The sequence below is a fragment of the Pseudoliparis swirei genome, chromosome 6 (genome assembly GCF_029220125.1).
Source record: "Pseudoliparis swirei isolate HS2019 ecotype Mariana Trench chromosome 6, NWPU_hadal_v1, whole genome shotgun sequence".
In the NCBI taxonomy this organism is placed as follows: domain Eukaryota; kingdom Metazoa; phylum Chordata; class Actinopteri; order Perciformes; family Liparidae; genus Pseudoliparis; species Pseudoliparis swirei.
Genome location: NC_079393.1, coordinates 5480268 through 5496530, shown reverse-complemented (window position 1 = coordinate 5496530; position 16263 = coordinate 5480268). Strand labels below are relative to the sequence as shown.

Below are 16263 nucleotides of genomic sequence, written 5' to 3'. Positions count from 1 at the left end.
TTGTTTGTAGCGTCAGTGTCGTGTAGCAACCAAGTATCTCTAAAAACACACTGCGTTCTGTCTGACAGCCTAATAAAGGTTTAGAATGTGTGAATAACACCGCACATGTATTTGAGTCAGGCACTTTTTGGAGAGCAGTGCAGAGACACCTTTATATTGGCATATCGGAGGCCCCATCAGTGGAATTTCCAATACACCGCTTCACATCCATGGTCTCCAGCACGTCATTCAAAAGGTTACCATGGTCAATGGTGTCGTCATCAAGTGTGTATGCTGCCTGTAGCTCAAACCTCTTTGGCCGATGAGCTTCATCACATCTTTAATGCGCTCCAGCAATCGTCTCCTCCTGCGGACTTGCCCTCTGTGAAGCGACATCTGAGCACCCATGAAAAGGTCCTGCATCGTGCTTCTTGAGGATCTGAGGAAATATGCCTCAGCGCAACCTCTGCGTAGGTGGCTCTTCTCATGCTCTTCAACTCTCTGGTGTTCATGTGTGAGGTTGGACATGCCAGTGATGAAATCACTGCCTTTTTGGGGATTAGGAAAAGACAAAGGGAACAGAGGAGGGCTTCTTTGTTTTGCTCTTGTCCGTTTGTGCCTTCTTTGCACTACAGCCTTGTCTGCCTTCTGCTGGGGGTGATCACAGAAGAGGTTTAATGTGTCCGACTTCGGTCTTGTGAAATAATCACAATCTTGGCCTTCACTTTCTGTCATCTTCAGCCTACATGAGTGGTAAATAGGGATTATTATGAATGTTAAACCATTGAAAACACTATCAGCACACTATGGTAGTATTTAGTATGAGTACCCCAGGTGGGAAAAAAAGTACACTTGAGTATATTCAATTTAAGTGTACTATTAACCAGGAAGTGCACCATCGTACTTGCTTTGTCCCGGCCCAATCCATACCAAGCACGTATAAAGAGCTGCTCTCAGACTAATGTGTGTTTGAGAACTTAGTGTCTATAGGGTGATACTATTGACACACCACACACACGTTACGCAAGGCTCAGACAATAACTCACAATGACATCATACCAGGTATAAAGTTCTTAACGTGAGGCAGAATCGCCGAGCGGAGGAATAACACACTGACGTCAGAAGTTAATGGAATTTCCAAGTGTAAACAGTGCAACTTTTATTGATTTTGTTTGAAAAGAAATTAATACGACACAGTGCTGACATTTGCTCTGCACATTAACAAAGTGACGACGCACAAACAAACCGGTTCGATCCGGCTGCCGAACACAAATCTGACACCCAACGATCCAAAAATAAAGAAACGTTAACGGGCGCCGCGCGGCGTGAACGCGTGAGATTAAAGCTGGAATCAAAAAGACGTGACCGAGGCTTCGGGGAAGCATTGAACGCACCATGACGTCATGTTTACAGCACGTGACGTTAATGTTGCGTCACGCCGTCGCCCATTTACTACACGGCGTGTTATTTAGCTGAAATCAAATAACGGATGAACACAAAAGAAAGAAAGAAAACAATAGGATTATAATTTGACATGGGAAAAAAATGCCCAACTGGTTCCAGCGCTTCACAATGTGAGAATCTGCTCTTTAATCTTTGTAAAAAAATAAAAAAAGGTACTCTGTTGAGTTTTTGCAAATGTATTTACATTCACCATTTCCCACCAAAGTGCATTAAAGTATCTTATTTAATTTTGTGTTGTTGAGTGGAGGCATTTTAAATCAAAATTGTTTGCATCTCGTCTTTTGATCGGCAGGAAACACGTGAAGCGACCGTGGTCATTCCTCCGTGACTGATCAAAAACTCCACAGGGCACCTTCAAAATAAAACTAATCATGTAATTGTTAGTCAGATAAACTATTTCAAGATGTCTTCTTGGGCTCTCGGAAAAACATTTCATTAATTTGTTATCATTTTATACACTAAACAATTACATTTCCTTTGACGGAACAACACATGATAATTTGTTTATATTTTTATATTTTACTGCAAAACCCCAGAGGCAGCGTTCGCTTTCCATTCGTTCCGCAACACGAACGTCGACTTGCAGAGACTTGAAACGGGTTGAACGTCGTTCTCTAAGTGAGTCGTCGTCGTTGTCTGGCTACGCCTCGAAGACACAGGTAATTACTGCATTATCGCGACAACAACAAACAAACAGACGGGATGTGGACCGCGAGGGTTCAAGTCTGTGCAGGTTGGTTTTCATACAATAAGCGGTCTAGAAGCTTCTTTTTCAGAGTCATAAGCAAAAATATAGAGAGAAAAAAAAAAAACTTAATTTGTAGTAAATGGGCTTAAACATGCACCGGCATCGCTTTCTACCCCAGCTCCGACACGCATCCACTACGGTACGGTAAGTAACGGTAGATAACGGTAAGTAACGGTAGATAACGGTAAGTAGCGGTACGTAAGCAAGCCGCGTGCAACTCTCTCCCAAACCGGATTATACCAAAAACACCATTCTGACTTTTAAAAAAAAGGCAGACATGTGGTTATTTGATTGAAATCATACCTAAAACATTTAAACTCTCAAGCTTTGACCTACAATGCACCCCGCCCCCCCTCCCCACCCGCCCCTTTGACCACAGCCGTAGACTCCGCCCACCTAATGCCTCCCGACACCCAGCGCCCCCTTCAGCAATAGCATTTTTTTTAAACAGGGGGGGGGGGAAAAAGACTCAGAAACAGGAACATGGCTGTACTCAAGTTCTTCTCTCTAAGTGCTCGTCATCCTCATTTTCTTTTAATTGAATTTCTTTTGAATTAATTTATCCCTTTGAGCCGTCATTAAAAAAAGCACAAAAATAAACCATAAACACCGTCAGTGTTGGCCACGTTGTTCACCTGGGTCCCCAGAGGTGTGAGAGCAGAGCCGCCGAGACCCCCGCCGAGGGGGGGGGGGACCGCGCCCCCGCGTCTCGGTGGAATGGCACGTCGACTCGCTCTCTGCACGCGTCGTCCATATCTTTGTATATGCAAACTCTATTTTTTTTCATCTATTAAGAAAATATTTTTGGAAGGTTAAATGAAAATATACAGTTATTAATACAATAGAGTACAGAGCTATGTGTTAAAGGTGATTAAAAAAACGGGCTGATTGTATCTCCCTTTACAATGCACGCAGTTCTCCTTGGTTTAAAGGCAAGAGGTAAAGTGTATAGAAAAAGGGCGCCGCCGTCCTGAAGGCGCTCGAGCATCAGGCGATCGCTTTGGCTTCGGGGAGGAATGCCTCCCAGTACTTTATGAGCTGGGGGAGAAAAGAACACACACACACCAGGCCGGGGTCATTCAGGGTCAACAGGACTTAAAACTGATGCATCTTTTCTCCTTCTCAACCATTTTGTCAATAGACAGACGATTCATTTAACATTTGTGCATAACCAGCCGGTTGAAGACGTTTTATTGGCTCTTGAAATGTGTTAAGAGACTTTAAAAAAAAAGTGTAATGCACAGTGTATATATATATATGGGTGTGTGTGTGTATGTATGTATATATATATATACATACACACATATGTATGTATATATACACACACACACTATGTTTTTATATGTTTAATGTACACATGTATATGTGTGTGTGTATATATATATATATTTAAACATATCAAAAGATGAATTCATAATAAAAGATGAATTGTTAGTTACCTAATGTTTCCTTTTCCCATTATTGTTAAAATGTATTCACATCTCCCACCTGAGCTCATGTTTACTTTCACCTGAGCTCATATTAAATATCCCTAAATAAACCACTGGGACATTATGCGTCTATGGTTGCTTTTCATTTTGATTATTTATATTTCACACTTATTATACTGCCGATTTTTTCTAAATAAGATCACCAGCTCCAAATCATCTTCATTTAAAATCAAATAATACAAAATTAGAATAAAAACTAATAACAGATGTTCGCCGGTCGCCCAGGAGGAATATTTGATGATGTAACCGTCAAACATTCCTGTTTGGTGACACTCACCTGCTGCTGAGACTGGAGCAGACACTCCAGGTAGTTAATGATCTCTTTTTTGAAGCTCTTGGCCTTTTCTTTCTGTATGAGAAAATAAAAAGTAAAAAGTATCCACCAGTCAGTAAAGAGCGTAGTGTCCTAGGCCGAGTGACGGATGAGAATGATGGGAAGATAAACGTCCGTACGTCAAAGCGGACGACTTCCCTTCGCACGGTCGCAGAAACTCTGTCAAAGTCTTTCTCGTACTGCGTCACCTTGACCTCCCACTGGAACCAGAGGAAACACACGGGCGGTTAGGGTCAGTGTTACGAGAACATCGTACTTCTCACTCACAAAGTATACAAAAAAATCTCAACACGTTAAGATCACGAAAAAGAATCTTTCAAGTTTCACTGACGGTCAAAATATTGATTTGTGCTCCTTCTAACTTATAGAACTATAACAAATTGTGCTGGCTCCATTTTTAAACATTGATTATTAAAATCAGTCTCACCAAATGGAGAAAAAAAACCTAAACATTCTAGATACAAGCCCGTTCCTCCAAGGACCAAATTTATAGGAATAAAAATATTTGTTTTTGTCTCAGCCCATAACTGGAAAATGTAAAAACATCCAATATATTTGCTGACCACCACCAGGCTGAGGAATGTTTTCATTGTGCTCGAAGTGCGTGATGATCGGAACAATATGAAAGCTTTGCTCAATAACTATTCATTCATTGATCTCAAAATGATTGGAAAACCATCCAATCAAAAGGCCCGGCGCTGCACCTCAGTGATCTCCTCCTTGACCAGCTGCAGCTTGTCGGGCTTGTTGGCCCACAGCAGCTTGGCCTCCGTCTCTCTCTTCTTCTGCAGCGCCGTCTGCGCGTCCTGCCAGCGCTGCCACGCCTTCATCCGGTGGTCGAAGGAGCCCTGAGGTCACATGACATGTCGGGTTTGTTCACGTTAGCCTCGTATTCAAAACTGGCCAATGACATCAGAGTATTTGTAGTTGTTATTTTTAAACTTAATCTTTTAGCCTTCAAATAAAGCACCGAAATGTAAAGATTTGATTGTTTTTTGTAATTTGGTGCAGAGCAAAATAAATAAAAATATATGAACTGATATAAAAAACATATCATTGTGTAAAGAGTTAAGTATTTACTTCTTCCTACACATTTTCAGATGTCTAACTTACCGAGTAATCTTGTTTTTTCCCCTCCAAAATCTTAATTTATTTTTCTCATGTTCAAAATGCAAATCTTATAAAAAAGAAAAATAATTTTGAAATGAAAGTGACGTACTACATCACCGACGCTGCATCACTCCTCATATTATACACTTTTTGTACACTATTATAGACTATTCATTCCTCCTCCGCATTGGTTCGTACCTTAAAGTCAATATTCTGAGGGAAAGATTCTCTGAACTAAATAAAAATGACCTCACAGCTTGAGACGCAATCGTATGTTTATGCAAAGCCAAATAAAGCCCGTAATGAACGTAGCGATTGTATTTAATTACTGTGTAATATCACTTAGATATCCTGAAGTCACCTCCCTTTAAAAAGGTGAAACCACCTGTGATACGTTAACATGTAGGTCGATTTTTCTTCTGTTACATTGAAGCATCCAGAAAGAAGCAGAACCCAAGTCCTCAGTACCCGCACGGCTCCGAGCAGCCGGATGTAATCGGCGATGAGTTCGGCGAAGCTGAAGGTGTCGTTGGTGGCCTGGTCCTGGTGCAGCTGCTCCATCTTGTCCTCCACCTCCGCCAGCTGAGAGAGCGCCCGGGATAGGGCGGTGTTGTCCTCCGCGCTACCCAGCATGGCCGTGCTTTTGGCGAAGTTGGCCGTGTTTTGCGACAGTTCTGGAGGGGGAGAGAGAGCCGAGCGGCGGCGTGAAACACCAATAAATGTAAAATACTAATAAGTGATCATCTGTGTGAGATTCTGTCTGGACATGGGTTTGTGTCAAAATAAAACTTTCTTTAGAACACATTGGTAAAAAGAAAGTAATTATATATATTTTTAAAATCCATTTAGGCTTTAGTGTTTACTGATGTTCTCAGGCTTCTACACAATCAGACTTCAGACTTGGCCCCCTGCTGGCTATGATACATATTGCAGGTTTAAGGACACCAGGGCTTCTCTCTCAGACCTGGCGGTTGCCACCTGGTGGCTGACGATCTCATTAACGAAACGTCACCCTGAACTTTGCGCCAAAATGATCCTCATCTTCTCAAAATCAGACGAATAAACGAACGGCGTGGGACACTCATCGAAGACGAACCTTTCCTGTGAACGACCAGAGACTCGACGAGCGAGTGGAGCTTCCTGAACTGCTGGTCTGCGGACTCCACCTCCTGCAGCTTGTCTTCAAACCACTGTGGAACAAACAGAACACACACTCTGTTTGTACAACTCTGTTGCGTCACAACGCCACATCATCACAAACTGGGAAAAAAAAGAAGAAAAAGAGAAAGGTCGAGTCCCATTGGGTCAAAAACGGATTTAATGTTTTTGAATTGTGTGATGATTGAACTTCGATACTTTACCAGTTCATAATTAGAGTTTTAACTATGAAAATGAGTCGTCGATATCTCATGCATTCAGAATACATGTTCAGAGTTTCTAGATTCATACATGTATGCAAAAAAAAACCCACACACACGAATAATCCAGTGCAGTTTAACGCACTCCTCTTCCTTTGCAGGCGCTCAGTCGGAATATTTGAAGAAGCTCAAAGTCTTTCTGTGCGTGTGGGACCGTGAGCTCAGATCAAAGGGACTCGGCTCCGGTTCTTTAGATAACAACTCTGTGATCAGCAGGATCTCTGGTGTTCAGTCAACTGGAATAACATCAACTAAATAAACAGTTAGAAATGCACCGACACAGAGCGCTCCAAACAATTCCACCAGATCAGTTTACTGAAGGGCGTGTCGGATCCGATCAGATCATCACGGATAAGTTTACTGTCATAAATAAACACAAAATGACAAGTTAACAAACTAATGTTCAGACTAAATGTCACAAGACTGTGTTCTGCTTTTTTCAGAAAAATTCAGATTTCCTCACAACGAAAAATGAATCTGCGGTTTACAAATTTTTGTTGTTCATTTTTAGGAAGCGCGGTGCAACCGGAGCGACCGTTTACCGCTGAACTCACCACGTCCGACTCGTTCATCTTGATGGTCATTTTGCTGACGGCGTCCGTTGCCTTGGTGATCATCTTCAGGAAGCCGGCGCCGCTCAGAGCCTGAGTGCCCACAGCTCTGGGCAACTGGAGGTATAAACGCACGTTACAACAGACTGCAGCTGGAAATATAATAAACTTTAGAGATCATAAAAAGGTGGGAGGGAAAAAACACATTAACTAAACGTGAACACCAATTTTTATTTGTAAATTAAAATGGTTAACTTTGTATTTTTTTCCACATACCTCCACGGTGAATAAAGAATACTTTCTTTTACATTTTTTTTTTTTTTTAAACATGTCGATGAATTTGAATAAATATGAACCACGTTATCAAAACTATATCAAATCATCGATTTACAAATTCACACACAACTCTTGTGGTATAATCTTAGTCTCATTTATCCAGTTGGGTGTAGTTTTGCTGGAGATATTTATTTTTATCAAGAGCTTTTTGTTGTTTTTAAATCATTCCCCGTTGGCTGTGTAGACGCGTGAATAAAAACAACGTTCTCCTCAAGAATAAAAAAGGTAAACTCAGTTTCCGCTTACCGTATTTTCCGCACTATAGGGCGCACTGGATTATAAGGCGCACTGTCAATGAATGGTCTATTTTCCATCTTTTTTCATGTATATAGCGCACCGGACTATAAGGCGCATTAAGCGAAACAAAACAGTCAGCCAGTCAAATTTTATGAAACGTGTTCACAATAACTCTCAACATTGTTCAGTTATAACACGTAAAATACAACACAATACACTCACAACCGCAAGCGAGAACTACAGTGAAGGGTGACATCGTTCTGGTCCCCGTTTCCTCCACGGTGCGGTTCACGGGGCTATCAGAGGTGAGGGGAACCGTGTCCATGTTGGTGACGTGCTCTGACCGGATCTTGTTTTCAGTGATCTGGTTTTTGCAGTATTACTCCGCGACGCTCCTAACTGCGGTAGCCGTGATGCTGCAAGCGGTGCGGCTTTGGAGTTTACCGAAGTCGTACTAAAACATGTTGACAGCGCGCCGTGAACCACACAAAATCGCACAAACAGAATTAATCCATATACAAGGCGCTCCGGATTATAAGGCGAACTGTTGTTTTTTGAGAAAATTAAAGGCTTTTAAGTGCGCCTTTTAGTGCGGAAAATACGGTACTTACTTCCTCTCTCTCCAGGAACTCTCTGACATCCGGATCTTGGAGAAGAGACGGGTGGTTTACGATCCTCTGGAGATATCTGTTGAACGATAACGGCTCAGAACATTACGGTTTTCGCGACTCGTCCCGAAGCCGCCGTCCCTCGCGTCTCCTTCACCTCTCCAGCGCGGCTCTTCTTCTCTCCACAAAGTCTGCCGATGAGGAATCTTCCTTGCCCACCTTCACCTTCGTCATCCCTGTGCGACACAACGACCAACACGCCTTCTTACAGCCGTCGGAGAGCACGTTACGAAAGTTACGGTACCGGAGGGAAACGGCAAAGTCAGCCTACCCAGAATGCTCTTCTCTGGCGGCGGCGGCACGATGAAGCCGTTGGGTCCGTGCTTTTCAGACAGCTTCTCGTAGAGGCCGAGGAAGTCGCTGAAGCGCCGCCTCACCGTGAAGGTCTTGTTGCGGAACATGGGCAGCTGGGTCTGAAACACATTCGCATGAGTTGGACGTCCCGAAAAGAGGCGAACGTTTGGTGAACTACTTCTGTGGAATTCTGATGTAATCTATGTTTGCCTTACAAGACCAGTGCAGGGGCGTTTCCGCTGAAAAATCGCTGACCACTATTTCCTCTCCCAGCACATTGTTACCACACATGACCAACATCCTCTGGGGGCAGGGCTCCAGACTAACTTTTTTTACTAGGAGCACAGTGGCCCCTAACTTAAAATTTTAGGGGCGCAAGCAGAAAATTTAGGGGCGCACACAGGGTTTTTCCTGGGTCAAAATGGGTCTTCGGTGCTCCCCAAAAAAAAATGTTTGCGCGCACCGTCTATTCGTGCAGGTCGAGCTATTGAGTGAGTGATCAGCAGCTGGCCGCTCTGTCCATTCACGCACCTCACTGTTGTGTATTGATCAGACAAGAAGACACGCTTATCAACTCCAGTGTTTCCCCTACCATTATAACAGGGTGAAATCTCCCCCCCCCCGTCAACAATTCTTGGCTCGCGTGACAGAGCGATGCGCGCACCGACATCGAAGTTCTGCCGTGATGCGCGCACACGGGTGAGCACACTCACCACCCCCCCCACCCATTGATTGAATGCATTCATAGAAAGCAGTTTCTTTTAGGAAACGGAATCAAAAATAAATATTACTATGCAGCATGTTCTCTTTTCAATACCATCTAGGGTTTGATGATGTTATGATTAGAGATGCACCGATCAGGTTTTGGTGCCGATCACCGATCACTGAAATCAGTATCTGCCGATCACCGATAATACCGATCACCGAGTCGATTGAAGCATTCTATTTATTGTGTAGCATTATTGCCTAGGACTATGAGGAAATACATATATAAAGCAACTCAAACATGAAAGAAATTACAGATTTCTTTAAACATTTAGGACTTTTACTTTGAAAAAATGTCCTAATTGATACATTAAAATTGTTTGATTGCTATTGTAGAGGATTTCAGTTATGTATGGAACACATCTGCATTATTCATTTCCTGGAACTCAGGACTTTTTTTAACATACAAAAGTCTGACTTATTATATTATAAACTCTTCCTTGGTCCAGTAAAAATGTTTTAATGTTAGCATAATTTAAGCTAAATCTCAGAAATGATCTATAAAGATACATCAGTTCATTGTTTACTTTTATATGTTCGTGTATGATTTGTCGACATCTTATTTTGATAAACGGATGTTGTTTCACGTGGTTCTTTCCGCTAACTTTGCAAAACCGGATGTTGTCACTTAGATCCTTCCACTAACTTTATCAAAATCCTCGCGCGCTCCCGATCGAATGCGTTTACTGTGAACATCAGTGTATAGGGGCTCAGACATGTGAGAGTCGGCTGAGTTGACCCAGAGATTCAACTCGGGGGACGGGGACGCCGCTCGGTGGTGAGGATCCCCTCGTGGACCTCTCACTCTGCGGCCCTCGCCCTCGTTGTGTCTCCGCTGCGGTGCGCCTCTTTTCACACATTAGCCCCCCCCCCTCTCACACACAGGCCAGCCTTCTTCTTCTTCGGTTTTCGTCTCCTTTCTTCTTCTTCTGGAGTTAATGTCGGTTAGCAAACCAGTCATTCAGGCATTACCGCTAACTATAGTGGGCTGAAGTGTAGAACAAGTTTGTCAGCAACAAAAATATTTCATAACAAAAAAAAGAAATCTGCTAATTTACTGGTCGCGCATGCGCGAGTTGATGAAAAATTTACTCGCACTGTGTCTAATTTTAGGCGCAAAATGCGACCATTTGGTCGCAGTCTGGAGCCCTGTCTGGGGGTCCATAACCATTTTGACCAATGGACACGACTTTTAACCACATTTCCACGACCAAAAATAAAATGTGTAATCTCGGTGCGTACGTGAAAAAGTGAGAACATTTAGTATATAAACTAACAAGGAGTACTTTTCCAAGCATGGTTAAATCTACACTTCCCTGGCATAGTGGATTATCCCGACCGCTTCCCTAAACTACTGTTGCTATGGTGACTGTGGGTTCACTCGTATGAGAGCGTATATGCTGGATTATATTTTCAGCGTCTTTCCTTTAAAAGCATATCAATTATTTCCAACTCAGCAGAAATTAACATATCAATATAACAAATTTCCATGATTTTTCCATGCCTGGAAATAACCATTTTAAAATCCCATGACTTTTCCAGGTTTTCCATGACCGTACGAACCCTGTGAAATGCTCAAGTTGTTACCTGTGTGGTTACTTTGTAGGCCATGTAGGCGTTCATCCCGTCCCCTGAAACAAAAAGAAAAGGATGAAAGTCAGAGCAAGAGAAGACACACATAGATATAAATACTTAGAGCATCACTTGGGGCGAGCTGCACGTGAAACTTTAAGATACTTTGTCACTCGTTTCACAACTTGGCTTTGTCTTCTTCCCAAGTTTGAAATAATTTAATTCAAAAAAGTCGAGCACCTCAAAGCCACCGTTGCTTGCTTGATGTTTGTAGTAGTGCACAAACTAATGACAAACCTTATTGCACTTAAAGAATAAAACCGGATAAAAACACGAAATAAAAAATAAATAATTGAGCGTCACCTATTTTTTCAGGGTCTTTGATAGAGATAGCGATCTCAAATTTGTCTTCTTGCTCCTCTTTCTCCTCCTCTTCATCCAACTGAAACAAATATTGAATAGAAAGTGTAACACTTCCACTTTATTTTCTTTCAAAATGGGATTTTTTTGTAACAGTTTATTTTCAATTAATCGTTGTGGTAAAAAATATATACAAGAAAAAATTTTGACATTCCAGAAAACTGAAATTAGCAAATCCCTCGAAACAGTTTTCGGTGGTTACTTTGTTTCAGTCCCACTGGGAACATCACTCTTGGATTAGATGTGTGTGTGTGTGTGTGTGTGTGTGTGTGTGTACCTCCTCCAAGGAAGCAGCCTGTGGCTTGGCCAGGCTGCCGCTGCCGCCGGCCGCTGCCACAGAGGGGGCGGCCGCAGACGGCATGGCCGCCACATCTTTCTTCCTCTCGTCCCGCGGGCTGTCGAGAGACAGCTCCACTGTTGCTTCTTATAGAGAGAGGAAACACAAAAAGAAGAAACCAGACGGAGGTCATTATAAGAATAAGAATATACACTTTTATTAATCCCCAAGGGGAAATTAGTTCTCTGCATTTAACCCATCCTTAGTTATTAAGGAGCAGTGGGCTGCAGTGATGCGCCCGGGAAGCAACTGGGGGTTCAGTGACTTGCTCAAGGACACTTCGACTTGCAACTAATGGGGAGAGCGGGGATCGAACCCACAACCCTGCGGTTGCAGGACGGCCCTCTTACCCCACTGAGCTAAAGCCACCCCGCCATTACACTCTAAAGAGAGACGTTCATCGTGGCACAAATAAACATGTAAACTCATACCGACTCCGGACTCTGATCAGTTTGTTATTTTGCTTTCAGCCTCTAACTTAATCCAGTTCAATCATGTGAGGACCGGCGCTTGTGACCTGAAGTCACAAGAGCCTATCTCATGGGAGAGTTAAAGAAGGACTTCCACTGTTTGTACACACAGACGTTTATGTTGACCATCACATTATTGTTCTGACCGTGAACCCTTTTGTTGTGCGTTATCCTCCATCTGTCTCTGTTCATTTCCTGTCAGCCTTCTGTCGACTATCTCATAAAAAGGTAAACATACCTCCACAAAAGTAAACACTGGAAGGTAAAGAACACACTGAAATGCTGTATTAAGACCATCTGGTGTGTTTGATTGTAGTTGGTAATTGATAGGATTTTACTTCCAGTAAAATCGCTAATAAAAATAAAAAAAGAAACTGAATTAATTGGATGAAAAATTGAAAGTTTGAATGATTTGCTCAATGCTCCTCATAGAACGCTAAAATCCTAGAATCTTGATCAGGGAACACAATAATAATAATATGTTGACCCACCAGCAAATATATCCGTGTCCTCTTCAGAGTGCACGCCGTTGGTCTTGGAGTTGACCGAGTTGGTCTTCTTGACGCTGGGCGCGGTGGCGACGGCTTCCTCAGAGAAGATGTCGGCGGGCTGCGTGGCGCGGTACCCGTCTTGCAGAGGACCGCCCATGCTGCCGACGTCTCGAGACGCCGCGGTCGGGACGGGTTTGCCCTTCGGCTCTTTGGCGGCGGGTTTCTTCGCCGGGGCGCCGAGCGGCCCGCCGAACAGATCCTCGTTGGCTTCTCCGAAGAGGCTCTTCTGCGGCCGCTTGTCGGATTTGGTCTGCCGCGGCTCCGCGAACAAGTGGTTTCCCTCGTCTTCGAACAGATCGACGGCCGCCCGGCTGGGTATTTTGGCGGCGGCGGCGGTGGGCGTCGCGTCGCCGAGGAAGTCAACCAGAGGGTCGGCGAATTTGACACAGGCAGGTGGCGGCTTTTGAGCGTCGCTAGATAACAAATCATCACTGAGGTCGATTATAGAATCGGCGGAGGCTTTGTTTGCTTCCTCTTCAAGATCGCTTCCCGTTTCCCCGTTGCCGGGCGGATCCGTCACATCGCTTTCATCCACCGCCGCTTCGACAGTCACAGCAGCGAGCACGGCCTCCTCTCGCGGAGCTTCGGCGTCACCTCCGAATATGTCTACGAAATCATCTGAGGGTTCATCTAAAGGGATTTCAGTCGTGTCTATGGCAACGTCGACGAGGGCACTTTGGGCCGCGTCTTCGGGAGAGTCGGCGATGTTGTTCGTAAGGTCGAAAAAATCATCCGAGGGTTCCCTGACGACGTCGCTCGTCGGTTTGTTTTCCGCGACGGGCTCGATCAGGGGTCCATCCATGAGGTCGGTGGGAGAGTCCATGAGAACATCGCGGGGTTGACTGGCAGGTGGCAGTGTGGGGTCCATTTTGGTCAGTGGAGGGTTGCTCTGGAGATGAGGGGAAACAATTTCACAATTAACTGTCAATTGTTTTCTGGGTTAATAAAATCTGTATTTCCTTCAACTAAATGGGACGCCTTCCAAAACAAATGTATCTTAAATCTACAATCATACTAAACAAAAGCAGATAGTTGAGAAAATTGAGATTTCTGCTTGGAAACTGAAATGATTAACCTTGATTTTCTAAATTAAATCAATCAATCAACTAACAGATTAAATCGCCTAAACTATTTTTCCTTCACTTTGTAATATGTTTTCCATGAATGGTATTATTACAGTCTGGAAGGCATACTTTAACCAAAACATTAGATTAAAACGTTCACTCTCGTTTAATCAAAAGGAATAAAGCTTCCGAAATCAGACCGCAAATAAAAAGACACTTCCTCATTACATGACCTGAAACAAAACAAAAATCACAAGTCTGCAGCATAGTCCAAGTCTTTGGTTGTCTCAGATTTAGATGCCAGACACATTTATTTTGAATATAATATTGCTGAAATAACAAAAGTCACAGCCTAACAAAGATTTGTATTTTGCCAGAAAGCAAAAATATAATATTTTTGAAGCAAATCAAACACATTCTAAGAAACAAGCTGGTTTCAGTGTAACTTATAAAGATACTGGAAGCAGTAACAGTTTGTTTTTATACTCATTTCCATTGTATCTGGGCCTGCAGACACTTTTGGAAGCTCAGAAGAATACACCATTTGTATCCGAGTCCAAGCTACTGGGTTTATCGCTTAAAAATAAAATACTCCTTTTAAATGAGAAAAGTACCTTGAAGAAAACTAATCTCATAGTGAAACCTTGAATCGTGTTTTTAGAAATAGCTTTTTCAGACAAGCAGCTGGAAGAAGACAGTGTATATATACACTCAGGTGACAGTTTAGTAGGTATTCTGCAATAAAATCCAAAAGACTGTAAAGTTACATTTTAGTTGAAACTTTTATAGAGAGGTAATGATTAAACTTTATGATAGTTTATTATGCTGCAGTTTGTGGTGCTGTTAAACCGTATTGTGTTATACTGAGAGGTGTAATATTTAGTCCACCCTCACACAAGAAAACATGATACACCTCTCCGCTTGGTGCATCTAGTGAACCGTTAACTCATTATAAATGTTGATAAACTGTACACTGTACCTGCAACATTATCCACGTCTCTGGTATCCAGCTGTACGGTCTTTACGCATTTGTTTTCACTAGAATATTCCTAAAACACAACTTCCTCATAGTCATCATGTGGTTGAATTGTATTGTAGCGAGAGGTGTAATATTTAGTCCACCGAGGTATAGTGCAAATAACTCGTCATAGACTTTGGGTGTACGTGTTTGCTAAGTATCACATTGAGTAATACTATGTAAACAGTTTCTCAACACAATGTATTTTCTAATAAATAAAACTAGGCTAGAGTGCTCACCAATAATCATGGTCCAGCTGCACACATTGCATCAGGTAAAAAAAAAAAAAGTTTTAAACCAAACATCCACAACTTGCTGAGTAATGTTTTCCATGCAGCAAAGAGAGAAAAGGGGAAAAAAATCAGAGACAGCAACTTTCCAATCTCTCCTCTGAACTTTGACTTCGACAAAACATCCGGGTTCTGACCACGTGACCACAGTTCACATGACAGGAGGCTGCACGAGCCAGATTTTGTGCATCGTGAATTGTAAACCACTAATTTAACGTATATGAATACAACCACTTTCACAAACAACCCACACAGACCACATCCCCTACACACTGCTCACACTTTGCTGCACCTTTGCATGGCACGAAAGTCTACACCAAGTTAAACCTCGACAGTGCACAGAAAACACCCACATATCAAACAAACAGGAACTTCTAATTAAATAAATCAAAGTCATCCGGTTTCCCAATCGACCCGATAAATAAATCAGCTAGCAGTGAAACTTTTCAGGAATAAAACAATACCAAAACGGGCGTTTGCAAATGAAAGATAGTGTTAAAGATGTTCACTTTGCCGTTTAAAAGCTGCGATACAAGGTGTGTTTTCTGCATTAAAACCCGTTCACTGCATCGACAGCATCAGTCACATTATCCGACAAAAAGATAGTCGATTAAGTCGACGATATTTCTCCCCAACGCGTAATTAAACAAGCTCAAAGCGTGTTAACACTCTCCTAAACTTTTGCTTCAGCGCATCTCTCGTGACGGCGAGCCAGCTCGTCTTTTGGCAGTTGGTGTCAGTTAGCCAGATATCAGCGGCGGGCTTAGCTTAGCGCGAGACCGACGTTAGCTCCGCTCAGACATACCGCCTTCACGAAGAGGAGGTCGTCCCCGCCGTCGTCGTCGACCCCTCCGCCGTCGTCTTCATCGCTGTCTCGGCCTCCGACTTCCTCGGAGTCCAGCACGTCTTGGTCCTCGGAGTCGGGGAACGGAGGCGGACTGCGCGCCGAGCTGGTCGCCATCTTCAATCTTCTAAAAACAAACACACAACCGCTCGCGCTCACTCTCTCTGCTCGCGCCGCACTAACGGACGTCGACGGCGTCTCCCCTTTGTAGCCGCTAATTTAGCCGCTAACTTTTCCAGTTCGCCCGGAAGAAACGGAGCTTCCCCTAAACCGAGCAGAGACTGGCTGGAGGCGTGCGGACGC

General features: G+C 43.2%; 1 protein-coding gene across 2 annotated transcripts; it reads right to left on the bottom strand.

Moving 5' to 3' along the window:
- Window positions 1-1104: 1104 nt before the first annotated feature.
- On the bottom strand, window positions 1105-16092 carry snx1a (sorting nexin 1a). 2 transcript variants are annotated; one of them, XM_056415646.1, is made up of 15 exons: window positions 15922-16092; window positions 12685-13633; window positions 11664-11809; window positions 11330-11408; window positions 10982-11025; window positions 8607-8748; window positions 8433-8511; window positions 8279-8354; window positions 7098-7211; window positions 6222-6315; window positions 5594-5799; window positions 4720-4863; window positions 4135-4215; window positions 3959-4030; window positions 1105-3229 (listed from the first exon to the last, which is right to left on the bottom strand). In XM_056415646.1, exons 1-15 carry the CDS (start codon window positions 16075-16077, stop codon window positions 3179-3181), a joined length of 2433 nt encoding a protein of 810 aa, XP_056271621.1. In that variant the 5' UTR covers window positions 16078-16092; the 3' UTR covers window positions 1105-3178. The 2 variants fall into 2 exon arrangements, with proteins under 2 accessions (XP_056271621.1, XP_056271622.1); XM_056415647.1 differs by having other exon boundaries at window positions 11664-11806.
- Between the last annotated feature and the right edge of the window lie 171 nt (window positions 16093-16263).

Bases quoted from the DNA above. Each gene is read 5' to 3' on its own strand.
- snx1a (XM_056415646.1), bottom strand. From the start codon at position 16,077: ATGGCGACCAGCTCGGCGCGCAGTCCGCCTCCGTTCCCCGACTCCGAG. The intron at 5,800-6,221 runs GTTCGTCTTCGA...CTCCCCCTCCAG, and splicing joins TCTGGTCGTTCACAGGAAAG to AACTGTCGCAAAACACGGCC. The intron at 4,031-4,134 runs GTACGGACGTTT...TTTCTCATACAG, and splicing joins GGGAAGTCGTCCGCTTTGAC to AAAGAAAAGGCCAAGAGCTT.